Here is a 22,900-nt window from a genome sequence, read left to right on the forward strand (position 1 = left end):
CAGTGATGAAGTAAGGGGGAAAGGAGAATAAAATGGCAGCTGCTGCACCCAAGGGGTAGGTAGTGGTAATTGGAACCTCTTCAATTTGCATGCTCCACACATTTAGGAATGAATTTGAAGCTGAAATGTACATAAATTGAGGAAAACAACTTTCACTTAAAGGCTCAAAATCAGAAGGCAGACAATTTGTTTTTCTTTAAATGGTCTCATTCATGAGTTTAAACTCTTGGCCTTGACAATACTGTAACCAAGTCTGTATTTGAGCCTCAGGCAGTGACATAGTTGTTAAAGGGACTCTTATTAGAGAACCCAACTATTTTCAACTGTTATGGCCCTAACGCTATAAGCAGCAATTTCTTTTTAAGATTCAGTTCAAACAAAGCAGAAGCGTAATGCTCACCTCCCTAGTTTTCGAGTATGGAACTGCAATAGAGTCTTGTATGAGAAGTTGGACAGACTTGTAAACCTAATAGCAGGGTAGGTGCTGTTTCTTTAGCAACCATGGAACGAAAAGCTCTTTTACTGAATTTTAAATGGTGGATGTTTGGAGACCCTTGCATAAAAAGGAAAGGGTAAATTATACTTTCTGCTCCATTCCACTATGACTTCTACAGCCAAATCGGCTTTTTCTTTGATTCTTCCATCCTAGCAGGAGTAGTGAGCTCAAATATACTTCCAATTGTGATCTTTGAGCATTATCCCTTTATTATTAATCTAATCTCTTTAGAATATATAATAGTGGTCCTCAAAATGAAAGAGGCAGTGATGCTGAAAAGGTTAAATGTTAATGTTAACAGAGTGAAACAGTACAATAGAATGTGGAACTGATTTTGGGCCTTTCCAGGGAGGCAGAACCAAACACAAATTAGCTAATGCTGAACAGGCCTGACTCAAGAAATGTAAAACCCTGGACTTAAATTCAAGAAATGAACTTTTCTGTATATGCAACATCATGTCATATGACCACAGAGACAACCAAGACTTGTACCAGCTTTGCTTTAAGAGAAGTTTGTTGTACACTTCAGTATGTTTCAACCACTACCCTTAATAAAAAAATCTAAATTTAAATATATTACAAATGAACAGTAGAGATGAAAAAGTGATTATTTTCTTCAGTTCTAACATTACAAAGAATCTAAAACTAAAAACATTAATACTTCAAACAGGATGAATATACTTTATCAAAGATTAAAAAGTCAAATCTAAAAGAAATCACATTGGTCACTTAATCCTAGGTTTAAAAAAAGGAGGCATTCATATCTAAAATGTTGCAACAAGCCCAGAATATTGAGAGTTGAAGATTTCCTGTGGGAAATATGACTGTCATGAGTTTTCACAACTCTCCCACCTAGTTTTATATCAATTCTCTTGACATCTCAAGCACTTGTTTCTACAATACAGGTACATTTTGTCGTGGTGCCCTGGAAACAGTGGCTATTTTTTTGGCTAGGTGATCTCTCTTGGGTGGAGGTTGTTTAAACTGCCTGCCTATCCCAGATATATATGAATACACAACAAGCCAATCAGGTTTTCTAGTACAGACAGTAGCATTTAGCAGATAAAATGTATACACAAATTAAATTAAATTTCTATTTATTTGAGCCATCCATCCCTCAAAATTTCCCACACCAAAAGATGTCGGGCAACCCAATCTTTTTCTTTTCTAGAGTACTGTACCTTCCTGGCTCTGTACTAAGGGTTAGACTGTCTCTTGAAAACACAGAACTTAAAGAACTATCGCTTGGAGGACTTGTTGGCCTGCTGTCACAGAGACCATTATTTAAGGTTACTGTATCAGAGAACATGTGTAAAGACCTACAGGTAGCTGATCTGTGTACATCACTCACTGATTAACTTCCTGAAAGCAGGTGACATTTTTATCCCACTTCTAACACAGTACACTACATACAGTCCAAATTTACACCCTTCTTGGGATTTATTTTACTGTTAACTTAAACAGAGAGAAAAACTTCAGCCAGAGCTTGCTTTAGAACTTACTTGTTTCTAGGGTTGCTCCTTGGAAAACCCCTCTCCCCCAGCCCATAGATACCTCTGCCTCAGATAAACACAAACTCTCATATGTGACTTCAAGCTAACAGGACAAGTCTGGTCAGGCTACCAGGGTAAATCAGTATAGAAGCTCTGCATCTCTATGTAGGGTTTCTGCAATTCACATCATGCCCAAATGCTGAAATATCCCTTGTGGAGTGTACTTTTAATCTTTAAAGGAAATGGTTGCCTACAGTAACAAATTGAGAAGTATTAGCGGTCCATTTATAGCCCTTAAATAGCACAGGGACTCTGACTTCCTGAAGGAGGAAGTCATGTGTAAATAAACAAATTTTCACATTTCTATGCACATCAAGTACACACCACAATTTGTCTTCGTCTACGTGAGAAAGGGGTAGGCAGAAACTAGATAAGGCTAATTATACTGTATTGGTAATAGAGCAACTACTTTAGAGAGAGAAATAGGATAAAGCCATAGTATGAGACTGTCCTGATAAGAGGAAAGGCATGAGTTGAACAGAAAAGAACTGCAAGCTCACATGCTATCCTGCTAGAAATGACTGCTGCTAGAAAAATTATCTTGCAAGTGAAAAATAAATAAGAATTGAGTTAACCAGTTCTTACAGATCCAAATTATCTGCTGGGGACTCAAGGGGATATAAGATGGTGTCTAATGTAGAAGACTGCTCTAAAGAATCTGAATAATAAGAGACAGGAAACTACAGTTATGTATTGTGCCTTTAAATAGCATTACAAGTAGTTACCCCACACTCTTAGGGTATGTCTACATGGGGATAAAAAGCCCATGGCTAGCCTGAGTCATGCTTGTGAGGTTTGGACTCTAGGCTGAAAAACTGCTGTCTAGACAGTCAGGCTTGGGCAGGAGCCAGAGCCCTGGGACCCTGAGAGGGTAGAGGGTCCCAGAGTTTGGACTGGAGCCCAAGCCCAAATGTCTAGACAGCAATTTTTAGCCCAGCAGTCTGAGCCCCGCAAGATTGACCCAGGCCAGCAGTGACCATGATGTGGCACTTCTATACCCGTATAGACATACCCTTAAGGAAGTGAAGGCAAAGTATTCATAAAAACAAACTGGCCCATGTAAAAACTGTAAGCTGGAGGAAACAACTCTTTTGATGGAGAATATTTAAGAGATGCACGAGTGATTGATTAAGCCCTGGACTTTACAAGAATGCCACAGAAGTACCCTTCTTTCTAGAAAACAAGAATAACTTTGTTTAATGTAACCATTTTCTCTCTCATACTCCAGACTAAGTGCAGTGAATTTCAGTATCTGATGACCGGGAACTCTGACACCTGTGTAGTCTCCTTAGCTCACTGCTCCTAGCATGCACTTGAGAGTTCATCTTGAATCCTACAATGTATGTTTTGATTCAGCTATTTTAGGTCCAATAGCAGATAAGTGCACCAAGTTTCTCAAACCTGGCTTGTCTGGAACTGACCCCTTCATGGCAATGAAGTACTCAGCAACCTCACGAAACAGAGCTCTCTATCTGAAAAGGGACACAAAATAAACAACTATCCTGGATGCATGAAGGACAATCAGGAATTCTATTAAATAACCTGTGTTTAGTATTGAAATAACCGTTTATCCAACCTGATCAAAGCCCAAGCTGGCTGTTAAATTTGGTATGTTCCTTCCCCATAGGGGTGCATCTCAGAGAAGGAGAAATTGTCAGAATAAGCGTTTGCCTAGTTTTGGGGTTTTTTAGTCTCAGTAAAGGTGCCAAATGACTGTCCAATCTTCCAAAAAGAATAGATAGGAACTTGAATTTAAAATGTTTTACAAGTTTTGAAACAGAAAAGTTATGCTTAGGGCCCTACCAAATTCACGGCCATGAAAAACATGTCACAGACCTGTGAAATCTGGTCTCCCCCCCGTGAAATCTAGTCTTTTGTGTGCTTTTACCATGATTTCACGGAGGAGACCAGCATTTCTCAAATTGGGGGGTCCTGACCCAAAAGGGAGTTGCAGGTGGGGTTTGCAAGGTTATTTGGGGGGGAGGGTGGTCGCAGTATTGCGACCCTTACTTCTGAGCAGTCTTCAGAGCTGGGCAGCTGGAGAGCAACAGTAGCTGGCTGGGTGCCCAGCTCTGAAGGCAGTGCCCCGCCAGCAGTAGCGCAGAATAAGGGTGGCGATACCATATCATGCCTCCCTTACTTCTGCGCTGCTGCCTTCAGAGCTGGGTGCCCAGAGAATGGAGGTTGCTGATTGAGGGCCCAGCTCTGCAGGCAGCAGCGCAGAAGTAAGGCTAGTAATACCATACCATGCCAGCCTTACTTCCACGCTGCTGCTGGCAGCGGCTCTGCCTTCAGAGCTGGGCGCCCGGCCAGCAGCTCCGCTCTCCAGCTGCCCAGCTCTGAAGGCAGCATTGCCACCAGCAGCAGTGCAGAAGTAAGGGGAGCAGTACTGCAACTCCCCCTACAATAACCTTTCGACCCCCCCCTCCCATGACTCCTTTTTCAGATCAGGATCCTTACAATTAAAACACCTTGAAATTTCAGATTTAAATAGCCAAAATAATGAAATTTATGATTTTTTAAAATGCTATGACCATCAAATTGACCAAAATGGACTGTGAATTTGGTAGGGGCCTAGGTTATGCTGTTTCAACTATCCTACTCACCAAAAGTGACATTCACTTGATTTGGTCTTCATCAAGCACTGCTCTCTCTCCTCCAATCTCTTTGTTACTGCGTTCCCCCTGTCCATCACGCTGTCATTCAGCCTTCTTGTGATTTCTTATCTGCTCACAGCCCTCTCTTCTTTGCCTTCTCTTCCACTGATTTGGCTGTTGGCTCTCTCCACACCTCATTCTTCTCCACCCTTGACTCTTTGCCCCCTCTCCCATAGCAAGGTCCATCCTGCCACCCCACAGCCCAAGTTCACCCCAAAACCTATGTCTTTTGCACCTCCTCTCATGCTGCAAAGTGTCTCTGGTGAAAATCCATGACCAGACTGACTCCTTATACTACAAATTCATTCTCTCCTCCTTCTCTTCTTCTATCTTCTTAGCTAAACAACTTTCTCCAACTTAACTGAATCCCATGTCCTCCATCTCAGCTGTCTTTACACCACCTTTAACTCACACCTCAAACCCTCCCCACTGCTCTTCCGGCCTCTGCTTCTCTCCACACAGGATCTCACCAAGAGAAAACTGACAAAATACAATGTGACCTTGCCCCTCACCTTGGCTCACCTTCTGTTTGATTAAAAAAGAGAAACAAAAGAAATAGTATTTTTCAATTCATCTCATACAAGTACTGTAGTGCAATCTCCTTATTGTGACAGTGCAACTTACAAATGTAGAATTTTTTTTATATAACTGCACTCAGAAACAAAACAATGTAAGACTTTAGTGCCTACAAGTCCACTCAGTCCCACTTCTTCTTCAGCCAATCACTAAGACAAACAAGTATGTTTACATTTACGGGAGATAATGCTGCCTGCTTAGTCACAATGTCACCTGAAAGGGAGAACAAGCATTCGCATGGCACTGTTGTGGTCGGTATTTCAAGGTATTTATGTGCCAGAAATGCTAAACATTTGTTTGCCCCTTCATGCTTCGATTTACAGATTTTATCTTTTTACAGTGCAAATATTTGTAAAAAAAATATATATATATATAAAGTGAGCACTGTGCACCTTGTATTCTGGGTTGTAATTGAAATCAATATATTTGAAAACGTAGAAAAACATCCACAAATATTTATAATAAATTGGTACTCTTATTGTTTAACAGTGCGATAAAACTGCAATTAATCACAATTTTGTAATCTTATGATTAATAACGGTTAATTTTTTTAATAGTCTGACAGCCCTACCTTAAACTCAAGCTAACTGCCTTGTGAGGGTATGGGTTGAAGCATGAGTGCTGTCAGTGCTGGAACTAGTAATGCAGTGGTGATGCAGCAGTTCCAGTTACATTACCTCATAATCTGCTAATCCAATCACCCTGTTCTGCTAGTCCAATTACTTTGTGTAGTTTGAGTGCTGTTTTGGAGTATGGTCAATTTTAACTCCACACACTCAAGTAGGTTACCTGGAGTGGAGCAACTAAAACATACTAACTCAAGCTAAATGTTGTAGGCAAGACAAGGCCACTTAGGGATTTGGGGCAAAATCAGTACTTGGTCCTGCTAGTGAAGGCAAGGGGCTGGACTCGATGACCTTTCAAGGTCCCTTCCAGTTCTAGGAGATAGGATAGGATATCTCCATTTCAGAAGGAAAGGGCCATGGAAAAGAAAAGGTGATGCAAATGCAGGAAGTATCTGCACCAACCAGATAGATGTGGTAGCACTTGTATGATAGGAGCTTGAGAGATCAGCTGCCACCTCTGTTTGGGCCCCAAATTGTTCTTCCAGCTCGTGTAGTGCAGTGATGGGAAAATGGCCTTAGTGAAGGCTGTGGGACATTCTTTTGATGGGTTTGGGACTCTCTCTATGCCTGATGCAAAAGAATCTGGAGATGTAGGTTTGTGGAATCCATCCACAAACAGAACATGCAGCCTCTTTTTATTCTAATCTGTGAACAAAACTTTTCAAAAGACCCAACAAAATCTATGATAAAATGCAATAAAATAACCTACTTGAGTCACAAAATTCAAAGCTGATGTAACTGACTCCATCAATCTAATTTTTGTGAAGTCACAAATCAAATTGTGGGGGGAAAAGACAGGAGGAGGAGCTACCCATCAGCCTACAAGGGGTGATGTGTGTGTGTGTGTGTGTGTGTGTGAGAGAGAGAGAGAACGCACAGAAGGGACATTCTGGGCAAGATTTTTAGAACTAACAGGAGCACTCAAGGCAGACAAGGCTGTTGCAGAGAAGCTAAATGAATTCTTTGTGTTGGTCTTCATTGCAGAGGATGTGAAGGAGATTTGTTTTGTTTTAGGTGACAAATCTGAGGGACTATCCTAGATTAAGACCTAGATTAAGGTGTCAATAGAGGAGGTTTTGGAACAAATTGATAAACTAAACACTAAGAAGTCATCAGGACAAGATGGTATTCATCCAAGTGTTCTGAAGGAACTCAAATGTGAAATTGCAAAACTTAACTGTGGTATGCGAATGTAACATCATTTTTTTTTTTTAAAAGGCTCCATAGGCGATCCTGACAACTACAGGCCAGTGAGCCAAATTTCAGTATCAGGCAAATTGCTTACTACAGAAAAGAACAGAATTATCAGACACATAGATGAACACGATATGTTGGGGAAGAGTCTACGTGGCTTTTGTAAAGGGAAATCATGCCTCCCCAATCTATTAGAATTCTTTGAGGGTGTCAAGAAACATGTGGACAAGGGTGATCCAGTGGATACAGTATACTTGGACTTTCAGAAAGCCCTTGACAAGGTCCCTCACCAAAGGCTCTTCAGCAAAGTAAGCAGTAATGGATAAGGAAGGTAGGTCTTCTCACAGATCAGTAACTGGTTAAAAGACAGGAATGAAGAGAGGTATGAAGAGAGGTAATTTGCCTGGGCTCCCAAGAATCTGTTTTGGGACCTGTGCTGTTCAACATATTCATAAATGATCTGGAAAAAGAGGCAAACCGCACTGCGAAAAGTAACAAACGGATCTCATGATACTGGGTGCCTAGGCAACAAAATGGGAGATGATATTCAATGTTAATAAATGCAAAGTAATGCATATTGGAAAACATAATCCAACTATACATACAAAATGGTGGGGTCTAAATTAGCTTTTTCCAAGATCTCTTTTTTGAGTGTCACTGCAGATAGTTTTCTGAAAACATCTGCTCCATGTATGGTGGCAGTCAAAAAAGCTAGGAACCATAAGGAAAGAGACAGATAAGAAGACAGAAAATATCACACTACTACATAAACTGATGATACACCCACACCTGGAATACTTTGTGCCATCCTGGATGCCCCATCTCAAAAAAGATATATGAGAATTGGAAAAGGTACAGAGAAGGACAACAAAAATTATTAGGGGTATGGAACAACTTCTGTATGATGAAAAACTGAGACTGGGACTGTTCAGCTTGGTGAAGAGATGACTAAGGAGGGATATGATAGAGATCTATAAAATCATAAATGGTGTGGAGAAAGTGAATAAGGAAGTGTTATTTACCCCTTCACATAACACAAGAACCAGGGGTCACTCAATTAAATTAATAATCAGCAGGTTTAAAACAGATAAAAGGAAGTACTTCTTCACACAATGCACAGTCAACCTGGGGAACTCATTGCCAGGGGATGTTCTGAAGGCCAAACTATAAGTGGGTTCAATAAAGAATTTGATTATTTCATGGAGAATAGGTCCATCAACGGCTATTAACCAAGATGGTCATGGATGCAACCCCATGCTCTGGGTGTTTTAAGCCTCTGAGTGCCAGAAGCTTGCAGTGGACAGCAGGGTACGGATCACTCCACAATTGACCTGTTCTGTTTATTCCCTCTGAAGCATCAGGCATTGGCCACTGTTGGAAGATAGGATACTGGGCTAGATGGTAATTGGTCTGACCCAGTTTGGCCATTTGTAAGTTAACTCAGCACAGGCAATTTCACATATAATTACCATGATCACATGATGCTGATCAGACTAAGTAAATATGTCTTGACATCTGCACATGCAGTGTTCTGAAATCTGGCCTTATGTTGTAAAAAAAAAAAAACTTTATGCCAACGGGGAGCTGGCAACAAAGCATTTCATTCAGGGAAGATGCTCACAAAACAAATAATGTTACACAGAGTATCTAAACTGAAGTTATATCTGGCAGGCATGCTGTAACTTCACCTGTCTTTCCCATATCCTATGTCATCTACATAGGATAAATCTCAGCAGTAATAGTACTCTGAATACAGTAGAACCTCAGAATTATGAACACCAGAGTTATGAACCACACACCTCATTTGGAATCGGAAATACGCAATCAGGCAGCAGCAGACACACATACACAAAAAAAAGGGAAATACAGTACAGTACTGTGTTAAATGTAAACTACTAAAAAAAATAAAGAAATAAAGTGAAAGCAGCATTTTTTTCTCCATAGTAAAGTTTCAAAGCTGTATTAAGTCATTGTTCAGTTGTAAACTTTTGAAAGAATAAGCATAATGTTTTGTTCAGAGTTACAAACATTTCAGAGATATGAACAACCTCCGTTCCCCAGGTAACTCTGAAGTTCTACTGTAATTTCAAGTAAATTTAAAGAAAAAGCTCAAGTAAGAAATAGATTATTTAAAAATTTCTCCATTTTGTAAACAACTTTCAAAACAAATTATTTTTGAGAAATAAAATGGTGTGTATTTTGGGTTTATATATTTTGATTCAACTTTGACTGATATGCCAAAATGGAATAGACTGCCTCACAAATCTTTATCTCAATTTACATTTATATAAAAGATAATTAGCAATATTAACAATCATCAAGTTTTTGGTAAACAAATATCTGCCTGATTAATTTACTAGATATATTGTAATTCTAAGTGCCAAATACCTTGATTTAAGTGAAACTCTCCTTCCCTCCATGAATGACCTCAACAATTCTGCTATCCCATTTAGACAGAATAAAAGCTATAGCAGAACAAGTTTGTTCATGGAATTCAGTAGTAAAAGACTAAAAATGCCCAGAATTTGAAAATTATAATTATAAAAATTTCAGAAGGCTCTCCAGTTTGAAGTACTGCTTTGCATACATTCACATAAAATTGTAATAGAACAACTTAATGAACTATACCAAAGGAAATGATAAGATTTAAATAAAGTGATTTAATTCAGGATCACATTACAAATTCCTCATCTGAAATTTAATGCCTTCTATTTATTGATTTGGAATCAGATTATTTAAAATTTATTAAAATTTAAAATATTAATTAAATCTCTATTATACAAAGAAAAGAAGATGCATCTTCATGTTTGATACAAAACATAAACCTTTATGATGTCATTTTTTATTACTCATACTGACTCAATTATGAAAAAAGCTATATTAATTTATTTACTGTAGAATATGTGGGAAAGATTGAGGAACAGGGTAGATTTTTTCCATATTGTGAAGACAGTATTATTAAATAAAAACAGACTGTAGTGTCATAGGTAATAAAAAGACTTACCATTCATGTTGAAAAGCTAGCTTTCAGAAACATATTGCTCATTATATTAATCCAACATTTGAGGAAGTTATGATCATCTCTAGAAATACAAGGACTGACCCAGTAAACACACACACACACACGAACTGTAATAGATAGCACACAGAAATCCAGAAATCTTGTCTTCATTAAGAACTTCTTGAGATGTGAAACAACTATCAAATACAAAATACCAGTAGTGAACACCAGATCAATATTCAGGACGTGGATGCTTAATTTTGCTCATTAAGCGACTTGTTTTCTACCCAGCATTACCTCTACATGTCTAAAGCAACTGAAAATGGCAGGGGGGGGGGAAAGCATTAAAAAGCCAGTATGTTTTAAAATGTTCTCAATTCTATCAAGCACTGGTTGTTTCCATGGCAACCGTAGACCAGAATTATCTGTTGAGTTCTACCCAACCAGCAGTTACTCTAAAGCTTTAATCAATCCACACAACGTACACCTCTATATTTAAGATTTAACATTTCTCCCCCCAGTTAGCATTTATCCTGCTGAAGCTCTATTGTGTTTTTTCAAAGGCTTACAAGACATATATACATAAAATGCATATAATGTCTTTTAAACATATTTAGTGTCATGCTGAATCAGCCACCTAAATTAAATTCTCTCCATTATTAATCACTCATACACTCACATTTTAATGAGAATCCCAGTACTCACATCTACTAAAACAATGTAATGTTAGTGACTCTTCTAATGAGTTGTGATACTAAGATTGCTAATATCTCATTTTTCATAATTTTGGGAAAACGGAAGGTTAGTGTGAGTAATGGAGGTAGGTGATTTGAAGACTGGGATTTGCAGCATGAAGACATATCTTAACCACTCTTATCTCCACATTAAAAAAATAGAGTAGATGCTCAACTGATCATGTTAAATTTATCTGGAACTGAAAATGAAATATACAGTTCTGAATACTAAAATAATATTAATTTGGTCCTGAAGGTTTTACAACATTATAAATGTTGGCTAATGGCCAGTTTAAATTATTCAAACACATATGCACTCTGTCAATTTTTCCCCATAAAATTAAAGCTGTGCAGTATGAAGAATCAAATTTCCTCTCACAGGAATCTAAAAATTACACAAAATAATCTCATACACAATCTGAGGATCTAAAGACATTTTTAGAAACATTTAACCTATTTTACAGATTGAAAAACTGAAACACAGAGAGGACAAATGATTTGCTCACGGTCAAACACTGAGTCAATGGCAGAGCCAGGAAGAGAACCCGGGTTCAGAATACATACCCCATTACCTTACTCATAGCACTAAAAACCACAAGCCTAGATAACTAATGGCACTAAAAAACCACAAAGAAGCAACTTCCTCTTTAAGTGCAGTAGTTGCATCAGAAAGTACTTTACAAAAGAGGTACAACAGAGAAACAGAGCATTCAGGACATTCCATTACAGCAGAGGGTGTTATATTAACTAAATGTACTTTAAAATCGATGCCACTTTAGTACTTAATATATTTATAAGGGTTCTCTTGTTCATGTTTCTTTCTAGAATTATAGAGTATATTTGCTTGGGAGAGTTCAGGAACAAATTACCAGGTTTGCAGAATTTGGTGTCACCTAAAGAGTTAATAAGAACACTACAACTGCATAGACACAGGTAGGACATTTACGAACATTTTAAAATCCCTTATCAAAAAACTACGGTATGCTGCTTATTTAGATAAGTGCTTATCAATAAACTTAAATTTTATGCTACATTATTCTAGAACATGAAGGAAAGCTATTATGCAGCCAGATATGATCAAGACTACTCCTCTTCTACTTTCTGCTGTATTCTGTGAAAGCACAACAAGAGAGTCAAAGATTTTTAGTACTTTCTTCTCAAGAGGAAAAGCAAGACAATTTTCCACTCAGGTGTAGACAGGCATTCTGACTACACCACTGCATTCACTGTTCCTATCACCCTTAGCGCCATGATAGTAGTGACTTAAGAGTCCTAAATTTACCATATAGACACAAACCCATGTGTGGCTTGGCATTATTCTTTGTCTACAGATGATCTGAACTGAGAGCAAAGATTTAGAGTTAATATCTGCAAATTTCAACTTAAAATGACACACATATATCCATGACCGCTCGGCTACTAGTTCACAAACTTTGCTGATACAAAAATGCTACAACCAACGTGCATCATTATTGCTTAAAATATTACTTTAAGAACAAGCACCTGTTCACTACATTTATCATCAACAGATATGACATTCCATTTCCTCTTCAAACAAGTCATCAATCAAGCTTGCCCTAAAATAGAGAGAAAGAGACGCTTGTACGCAAACAGGTCCCAGTTTGTGAAGACAGTAGGTCAATACCGTTTTTTCATTTTATTAAACAAATGAATAAATGACAGTGTTGCAGTATTTTTCAAGCAGTGTTCTCAACATTATAATAATTTATTGGAAGCTTGAAACAGTGTCTGATGAAATGTATTCTCTCCCTCATGTGAATATACACTTGTTTGGAGTGGTACAGACACATTTAGGGATCCTAGGGCTCAGTGGTTCATTAGGTTTGGTAGTTTCTACTCAGAGTTTCTCTCCCTCAAAACTCATTCTTCTATCAATAGATGGGGTTTCATATTAAGTTATTTTTAGAGTATCTGACTGTGCCCATACATTAATGAATTAAGCCTCACAACACAAACGAGGGGAAGTGTAAGGACGTAGAGAAGTAGTAGCCTCATTTTACAAAGAGAGACTCTGAGGCACAGAGTAGTTAAGTGACTTGCAAAGGTTCCCATAGAGAGCTTGTGGCACAGCCAAGAATGGAACCCCTATCTCCCAATTCCCATTTTGTGCCTTAATGACAAAGCTATCCTTCCATCTCAAAGTGTCAGACGTTTGGCCCATCCAAAACATGTGGATCTCAGGGAGAGAACAGAATCAAGGACCATTAATATCAAGGTCCTATGCTTCCATTCTGCCTCCCTTGATAAACAGCAGCATGGTTCTGACAGAGCAATACAGAGGGCCTACCCCAATGCCTGTGGAACCACAGTGAATTCCACATCACCGAGAAGAAACTTGTGAAGTTACCTATAAAGAAAAAAAATAGTTTGTGCCCCTTTTTTACTTTTTATGTATAAAGCTGAGCTGAAAAGTTTTAGGTATCTGAGGTCATGCCATTTCTCCCCACCCTCACAACTCCAATCCTCTTGCCTGTCCATCTTCAGCTGAGTTGGGAGATCTTGATTTAATTTATCTTATCTTCAATATGGGCATTAACAGCTTTCTGGTTTTCATATTTATCTTCCATTTTCCATTTTTTAAGGTTAAGGACATTCCTAATCATACACATTCATAAATTTAAATTCACAGTAGGCACATGTGTTAACTTGGCCTTTTTCACATGATGATACAATACTATGACACAAGCATATTTTGCTAAGGCCTATTACTTTCAATAGTAAAAATTGCTTGTGGTATTCCAACCCATTGCTGTATCCAAATTCATGTATGAAACTAATACAAGTTATATTTAAAAAACAATTTTAAGGTATATAATAATAAGATAATACATTATTTACTTACATTATCTATTGGAAGTTGCTCTAAAAATAGGAAATGGGGATACCATGATAATTTACTTAGATTGTGAAATACCTGATACCTCTCAACTCCACCCACCCAAAAATATGATTGCGAAAAGTATGGATACAAATTCCTAAATAAAGTGTTTGTTTTAAAGTGGAGTATGTACAGAGTAGTGATGACTATTTTGATCCCATTAACTTTATTATGGTTTTCCTAGAATTATGAACTTTGCATATTTTGTGTGATTTAGAAAGTAACGGGGAGAGAGGATGCACCCGCCTGAGCCATATTTCTGATCAAGCATGTTTTATGCAATACAAATAAGTTTGCCCCTTTCTCTCCCACAAATTAAGAATATTATAAAAATCAAAATTATTGATAACTAGTGTTATAAATCAAAGTACTACACTGAATTAATTTGAAATAGTAAACTATAAATGTCTGCTCCAGTTTTAGTGTTCAAACTCTCACCATAAAATGGATTTTGAAATATCCATTAAAAATAAAAGGACACTATAAATATTAAATAAAAGCCATGTAATTAAGGACCTAATCAGCATAACATAATAGCCACCCTTCCAAAGTTTACGGCAAAGAAAACCAACAATTTAAAACAAGTGAACTATCTGTTACTGCTAAAACTAGAAAATTTAGATCTGAAATACTGGGAAGAAAAGTTCACAAAAAATACATACATTAAGTTAACATTTGCCTAACAAAAAGGAAAGCAAACTCACAAGTGACACTCTGTTACCAGATACCAATGCCTTGTGAAAGAGTATCAGATTTCCACCTGCATGTTGCAATAGCTCTTTCTTTAAACCAATATTTTGTGTTATACTACAAAAAGGCTGATAGAATATACTCTAGTTTGTCTACTTACTACATAAAGTCTTTTAATTAGAATACAAACTGAATCTTGAGTATCTACAGAACACTTACTTGATCTGTCCCACAGGGCAGCAAGTTCGGAGAAATGATGGCTCTCATTTTCCAGAGCCACTTTCTGTTCTTGTAAAGAACCCTTTGAGTGCCTATGAAAAAGTCGGTTAGCAAACCCTTCAAGTTTCTGCAAAGCTGTGGATGTTCCTGTGCACTGGTTACAAGGTAGCTCCCGCTGCGCTGCCATCTATATACATTGATAATTTACTTTAAAAAAAAAAAAACCAACCAAACAAAAGACAACCTAAAAAGGAGCTGAAACAACTTACACAGAAGCTAAGAGCTATGCATGTGTCAAACTTCCTGAATGCAATGTTTTCTAACCACTACTGCTGTTCTACTTCCTGTTAATATAAAACAGCACATTATGGTGTTTTTCTTTGCAAAACTCTTTTGTATCAGCTAAAAGGTGACAAAGAGCTGTGATATTTGCCTTAAACTCTCAGTTTAACAGCTTTTTTCATATAAAAACACATGATAATGAGATAATGAAAATACAAAACAGCATGGGATATAAAGTGGAGGAAAGAATCAGAAGCCATATAAAATTAAAAAATAGTTACCATAAACATACAAACTAAGTGAGTTGCTGGAAGAAGGCAAATGACTAGTTCTACACCTCCTTCTCTTAAGATAGTTTTAGTACTACTGCAATTACATTATAACATTATGGGTAGTTAATTAAATTATGGTGTCCCTACATTTTCTACAACAGTATATTTTTCTAAGCGAGGAGGTTACTTGTTAAAACAAATGATGGTTTATACTAAACAAAAATGAACAAAGTCACCACTTTTTTCCTTTTACGTTTAGAAAGCCAGAATGGAGTAAGATACAGAATAGTTCTTGTATATATAAGAACAAGAAGCCAGATTCTTCCAACCTTACTCATTCTGAGTTTTACCTTACCCCAAGTGTCTATCAACAAGTCAGTGGGGCCACTTGCTGAGTAAGGTATTACCCAGTGAGAGTACTGCTGGCAGATCCCAGCCCTTAGTAAAGAAATAAATCCATTTTCCAGCCATCCCAGAAGAAAAACAGAAGGCAATGGAAAGACTTAGCCTGAAACGTTATACACTTAACATATCTGGGAATACCAGGCAATACGTTGTACAGTGCTGGTCATAGTTCTTTTCTTAGTCATTTCCATTTATTTGGGAGAGCTGCTATCAGTCTTCCCCCCCACCTCAAACACACCTGGTCCCAGCCAGACCCCATCACTCTCCCCTCTATGAGAATTCAGGGGACTGTAAAAGGAGGATAACACCTCCTGCACTGGACATTTGCCACATTTTTAAAGTTACTAAGCTGCAATATTTTAACCAAAACTCCCTGCCTACCCTACCAGATCTTGACCTGCTGTGGGGAAAGCAAACAAACAAATAAAACTCCACCCCACCCTGGCCAATCGGGCTTTGAGGGAAAAATTCCTTCCTAGGCACTAAGAAAAAGGTGATTAGTATAGCACCCACACTAGATCATGAAGAAGAAATCCACTCCTACTCTAATTCCATTGGTGGGAGGGCAGATGCTAACCAGCTCAACTTCAGTGAGAGAAGGCTTCCCCAGAACTGCCCACGGTATAAATATTTCCACCCCCCTTGGAAGGGCAGTGGTCACACCCTTCCCGCTCTTGGTCTAGCCACTTTATGTTCCTCCCTGTGCTGTCCAGGTCAACTTTTCCTATCCTCCCCCTCTGTCACCAATTGCAGAAGAAAGCCCTGACAGGGACAGCAATCCCTTTTCTTCCAGTCAACTGCATACGGTTGCAGTGAGGACATTCCCTTGGCTCACAAGATAGGTGAAAGGACAATCAGAAATGTAATGTTACCAACTCTCAGGACATTGTTTATTTTAAAGCCCCAGCTCCCAGAACTACATCGGAATCTCAGTTTTCATTTTAAAGGAGTTTTTAGTATTCCTGGTTGTGTATAAAGTTTAAAAAAATCTGATCCCTAGAGACTCAAAACCAAGGCAACCAAAATTTATTACTTTTAAAACCGAATAATTATTTATTGAGTTATTCTCACATTTTTGTGTCCTGACATACAATTTTTGAACACTTGAGGTAGGCAATATTGGAAATTCATTTTTGAGAGAAAGAAGAGATATCCATCAGACATGTCTCAGAATAGAATGTATTTTCAAGGTCTAATTCATATATCAAATGTCCCTATTTAGGAAAGATGATCTAGATTGCTCAAGATATAAATAAATAAATTTTTCCACTTTCCCCTCAAAATGCTCTTCTAGTTCAAAGAGACAAAGTGGGTGAGGTAATACCTTCTATTGGACGAACTTCTGTTGGTGAAACAGACAAACTTTCATGCTTACACGGAGCTCTTCTACGGGTCTGTGAAAGGTACCTTGAGCGTCACAGCTAAATGCAAGATGGAACCAACTGTTTAGCATAAATAGCTAGCACATATTCTAAGGCAGTGGTTTCTCAGCCTTCTCAGACTACCGTATCTCTTTCAGGAAGCTAATTTGTCTTGTGTACCCCAAGTTTCACCTCACTTAAAAACTACTTGCTTACAAAAATCATACACAAAAATCCAAAAGTGTCACAGCACACAACTACTGAAAAATTGCTCATGTTCTCATTTTTACCATATAATTATAAAATAAATCACAATCCCCAGGTTGAGGAACACTGATATAGTATAAAGAGCAGTATAAACAATTCATTATCTGTATGAAATTTTAGTTTATACTGACTTTGCTAATGCTTTTCATGTACCCTGTTGTAAAACTAGACAACTATCTAAGTGAGTTGACATACCTTCTGGAAGACCTCTGTGTACCCAGAACCACTGTTTTAAGGGACCATTCAAGAGAGCACATATTCTGGGCCACTCTAACTACTTCTGCTAAACAATCAGTTCCACCTTGCATTTAGCTGTCCCGCTCAAAGTACCTTTCCCAGGCCTGAAGAGCTCTGTACGGCTTGAAAACTGGTCTCTCTCGCCAACAGAAGTTGGTCCAATAAAAGTATTACCTCACCCATCTTGTCCCTCTACTATCCTGGGACCGACACAAATAAAAACTGCACTGCATACTTCTAGTTCAACTCTGTTAAAAGGTCTGCCCCTATTTTTCTCCCCATAAAGCCCTATCTATAGCTTTCAAATGTTTGCAGATATACGAATCCATTCCAGTCCTGTGATTCTATGACACATTCTGGGACCTTACTTTAAATCAGAGATGGGCAAACTACGGCCCGCAGGCCACATCCACCCCGCGGGACCATCCTGCCCAACCCCTGAGCTCCCGGCTGGGGAGGCTAACCCCCGGCTCCTCCCCTGCTGTCCCCGCTCCCTTGCGGTCTCAGCTCACCATGCCGCCAGCACTCTGGGCGGCAGGGCTGCAAGCTCCTGCTGGGCAGCGCGGTGGCATGGCTGGCTCTGGCTGGGCGGTGCGGCTGCCAGTACTCCTACTCTGAGCAGCACGGTAAGGGGGTGGGGAGCGGGGGGGTTGGATAAGGGGCAGGAGGTCCTGGGGGGCGAAGGCATAATAAACCCAAGAATTATGTAGTATGTTACGTTTTTTAAAAGTTACAGAGAAAGTTCAACACCAATGTGTTGCATTAATAAATGGCACACAACTAAATAATTTAAATTATTTGATGGAGAATGAAGGAGGGACAGGGTTTGGGGGAACTTGGTAGCACAGATATTTTCCATTCTGGCTAGCAGGCACTGGGTTTCAAGTCCTCCGTGCATGCAATAGATTACTTAAGAGGTGGTGTTCTCCTGAAGGTGGAACATATTTGGCTTTGCTTGTACCAGGACTTCAGTTTGCCAATCAACACTTTTTCCTTAGAAATAACTGAAATTTAATAGAGAGCCTGATGTATAGGGGAGAATGGGGACAGGCTACTTGGCTGGACAACATCTCCCATGATGCACCCAGAGGGACACATGACTCCTCTGATGTGGTCACCTGGAGCCACACTGCATTGTGGGAGATGTAGTCCTCCAAGGAGTCCAGCCCACAGGAGACAACGAGGGGCCTGAATTACAACTCCAGTAAAGCAAGAGAAATGCAACTGAATGTTGACCTGACTCAAAATGAAGCATTTGGGTCAATAAAACAAAGTACTTCAATTTCAGGAATGTCAAAATATTTTGTTTCAATTGAATATGTCAAAAATAATTTTCAACATTTCCAAATCAAAATTCTTGGGAATCTGCATTTCAAAAAAAATCTCAATTCCAACATTTTGTGTTTTGGGAAAACAAATACTGAAATGTCAAAATTTCCCATGAGACAGAAATTCTGAATTTCAATCAGCTCTAGTTATGAGCTTTTAAGAATATTTTTAAACATATTCGAAAATTCATGGGAAAAAGGTTTATCAATACTGAAAATGAAAACTGTTGGCATTAATGAGATTTTAAATAGAAATTTTTGCTAGATCTAGGGCAAAAGTTCTTTAGGTCTTTACAAAACTTTCACAGTGCTAACAGCTGTAGGAGGAAGTTATCAATGGCTCATTTAGCCTGAAGGAAGTCAGGAACTATTTGCACCTTTCTTGATCCTATACCCAACTCCCTCCAAACATCGTCCAGTAGATGACTCAAGGGATCTCCTTGCATATATGTGGGCTTGGAAGGATTAGATTTTTGTTACTAGAACCTGATTTCACAAACCAACAAAACAAAATGTTTATTGATGATAATTGAAATGTACTGACAGGAGAAGTAAGAAAACTGCTAACCTAAGAGTTTGATTTAACTATATTTACTGTGTATATTTTGACACGGGAGGTTGACAATATGTGTTTTAACTGTTATAAAGCTTTAAATTTATTGAATCTCAATGTCGGTCATTAAATAATTATTGCCTGACCCTCCTCATAATTTCCTGCAACTGTGAAAATTTAAATGGATAAAAATAAAAAAATGCTTAAAAATAAACGTTGATATTAACGATCAAAATTATAAAAAATATAAATTGAATTCTGCAAAGCCTACACACACACACACACACACACACACACACACACACATCACCAGGCAACTCACAAATATATCATTGCCCCCTCTTCTGAGTAGTAGAAGGTTTTGTCTCTTTGTAGGTCAGTTTCCTGTTGGAGGAGTCCAAGTATTTCCTTAGAGTAGTTTATTACACTTCCACTATAAACACCAGTCTTTGAACAGAGGTGGTCGGACAGGCACACAGGCAATTTTCTTTCAGGAAACTCAACCAAAAAAACCAATGCCCAATTCCAGGGAGCAGCTCTCCCCCAAGAACTGAATCCAGTTAAAGACATGAAGGCAGAGAGCAAACTCTCCTAATGCTTGCAACAGATCCCCAAAACGAATCTTAATTACAATACAATAGTTGCAGCAACTTGTACAGCTATGTGTAAACAGCACCATCTGCAGACTCTCACCATAAAAGTATATATAAACATTAAGATTCATTGTTATGTACTCATATCTTAAAAGTGACAAAATGTTTTTTCAATAAATACAACCCTGTCAAAAAAGAAAGCCCTAAATTGTAAACAGAACACACAAGTAGACTTAACAATTACAAATACATCCATAAATCAAAAATTGCCGAAGGTATTTTACTGGCCAGGAGTTAATTTCAAAGTTCACTGTTTCATCTACAAGAACAGCTGACATAGCAAACACCTAAGTTATGTGATAAATGCAGCTCTTTGCTCCAATAGGTGTTTGTGGTATCCTCCGATAAGAAATATCCTCCAGTTTACTTTGAAAATGGTATCTGTTAATTGTTAGGATCTTAAACAGTGGGGGCTGTAAAATAATTTCAGTTCAGCTTTAATTAATTGATCTGTACATCTTTAGTCTGCTCCTGATTCTTAATATTTTGGTGGATGCATACAACATTTTTGAATCACCACACAACTGCCTACATTATTTGTGTATATTTTAGTTTTATCTTAAGGGAGAAGTAATACTGTATACCCGCTTCAGTTTCTTTCCCTTCCAGTTAAAATCATTAGATTTTTTTGTCAATTCTGTCTTCATCCACAAGTAAAGAAGGAGATAATGTGGCACTTCTTGGGTATCCGCATTTTTCTTAAGTGGACCTATCCTATACCCGGAATTTGAGGAAGGTGAATCGTCGAATTATTCATACTGAAAGGTTCCTGCAAAGGGGACAATCTGGGGTTGTATTTTTGTTTGTTTGTTGAAGATAAATAGTTTTATTCCTTGATTAAGCATATATCTCTTCACTTTAAGGTACAATTGTTCCTAGGCCCTACAGGACAGGGTGAAGGCTTTCCATTAAACAAAACAAAAAACAAAAAACCCATGTGGGTAGAAGAATGATTCAAATATATTAGTTCATGCACACAATCAAATTTATGTTGGTTAAAGCTCATGAATTTTTGAAAACCAATGAATCTTGCCAAATTTAGCAAATCTCCCATTGACTGGTAAAACATTTTATTGCTTGAAAGATGTCATCAACACTTATTACCACCGAATTATATAATAATGGGAAATTATAAAAAGGGGGAAATTGTTTAACATATCTGAATTACAAAATGCTGTGGGGTCCCTTTATAAGCAGTATTAACACAATGACAACTTGTTAATCAAAGCATAGGCAATATTATATGCCCTAATTTTATAACATTTTGTATACTGTATAATAATAAGAATACTAAAGTATGTGTGTGATAAAGACATGAGTAAACATATATTATGTAATAATCCCTTCCCAGTTGTGTTTGAAAGCCCTGAGGAAGTCATATAAAGCCAAAATAGTTACATTACTGTTTTATAACTGAGAATAACAATTCTTCTTAGAAAATTTGAGTGAGTGTTAGTAGCAAGTATCTAAACAAGTGCAACCTTGCTTATGCTTTGCAAGCTGTCAATTTACAAAAGAGACTAGAGAGAGTTGGGGGGATAGGTAGGCTACTTTTTGGAGAGGTAGATACTGCTTATCTACAAAGAGTGCTTCATTTTTGAGAGAGTGGAGTTTGCTTTTTTGTATACAAAATGGACAGTATTTGCTAACACTCTACATATTTTAATTGTTTTCCATCTTAAATGCATGAAAATAATGCCCAAAGTTGGCACGCTGGTTTTGGCATACTGTAAAAGTATTAGTAATTAAACACGGTAACAAAACCAAATCCTAGCAAAAGATTATCTATACATAATATTTTCCCCTTCTTAGACCCAACATGCCAAATTTCAACTCCAATCAAGATTTATAATCAAACTGTTAATCTGTTAAAGTAGGTTTTTAAAACAGACTGTTTAATACAAAAATAAAAATACTAAAGTAATGAGTGGCACAGAAATACCTATAAGTAAAATACATACAGCAAAATAAATAATCCCACTATTTAATAATGCCTGAGATTAAATCCATGCAGTTTTAAATCAAAAAGTATCTTTCCCATAAAGATTTTAACCCTTGTTAGAAAGTTCCACTGTGATAAGTAATGAAAGCTGGGCCTGCAGTACTCCTATAAATAGTAATGCTCAGAGGAAAGAGTGTTGCTATGGAAATGGTGATCATATTTCTATTTTAATTCGGAAGAGCTCTACTGGCATCTACTGCAAGGAAGTTTAACTACAGCAGTCAGTGACAAAATATGCTGTCATGTTCCAGTAGCATTAAACATTTCAATTTTACATGGTGGCTACAAAAGGAATGAGTAAGATAATTTTGAATAGCTAAGAATATATAGAAACAAAAAAAAGTAAAACCTGAACTGTATAGTATTCAGCATGTGATAATAAAGAGCAAGCTAATAGTTATTTGCATTATTTTCCCTTTCAGTTTAGCTCTTAAGAATTTGCTAAATTTGCTAAATTAGCAATCCAAGACAATTAGGCTCTTCATTTGTCCACAGAATATTACAACCTGAACAGCAGGAGTATAAGTTTCCCCATCCACAGCTCTACTAATGGGCTTCACTTCTGTCTTGAAGTAAATAGCCTTTAAGACAGAGGTTTTCTACCTAGGAATCATGATCCCAAGTTTAGTCAAATGTGGGTAGCTGGATTGTAGGCAAAATCCCTCATTAAAAAGAAAAACTGACCTGTTTGTTGGCCACAAGCACCCAACGAGAATGTCACCGCCTCTTAAAGCTGCCATCTCAGCTTTAACGTGACTCCCCCAACCCTGCCTGGCTCCTGTGACAGTATCGCTGAAGACTGCTCTACACCTTACTTAAGCAATACATTCCTCACACTTCAGTAGGATGGAGGAGAAAAAGAAATCTACAATTGAAAGAGTCAACTCTGGCAAGA

The 22,900-nt window shown here is 37.9% G+C and overlaps 1 protein-coding gene across 3 annotated transcripts in view; it reads right to left on the bottom strand.

Annotated features, from left to right (window-relative positions):
* The window catches only part of LOC112107731 (cAMP-dependent protein kinase catalytic subunit beta), a 118,430-nt gene that overhangs the window by 45,621 nt on the left and 49,909 nt on the right, over positions 1 to 22,900 (bottom strand). Inside the window, exon 1 of one of the 3 annotated variants that reach the window (XM_026655930.1) lies at positions 14,646 to 14,832. The exons of the other annotated variants lie outside the window; for them this stretch is intronic. Coding sequence (XP_026511715.1) covers positions 14,646 to 14,832 — 187 coding nt within the window. Of the gene's footprint in view, positions 1 to 14,645; positions 14,833 to 22,900 lie in introns of those variants that run through there. 3 annotated transcript variants of the gene reach the window in all.

Source organism: Terrapene carolina, unplaced genomic scaffold (genome assembly GCF_002925995.2).
Source record: "Terrapene carolina triunguis isolate 2854851 unplaced genomic scaffold, T_m_triunguis-2.0 Scaffold211, whole genome shotgun sequence".
In the NCBI taxonomy this organism is placed as follows: Eukaryota; Metazoa; Chordata; order Testudines; family Emydidae; genus Terrapene; species Terrapene triunguis.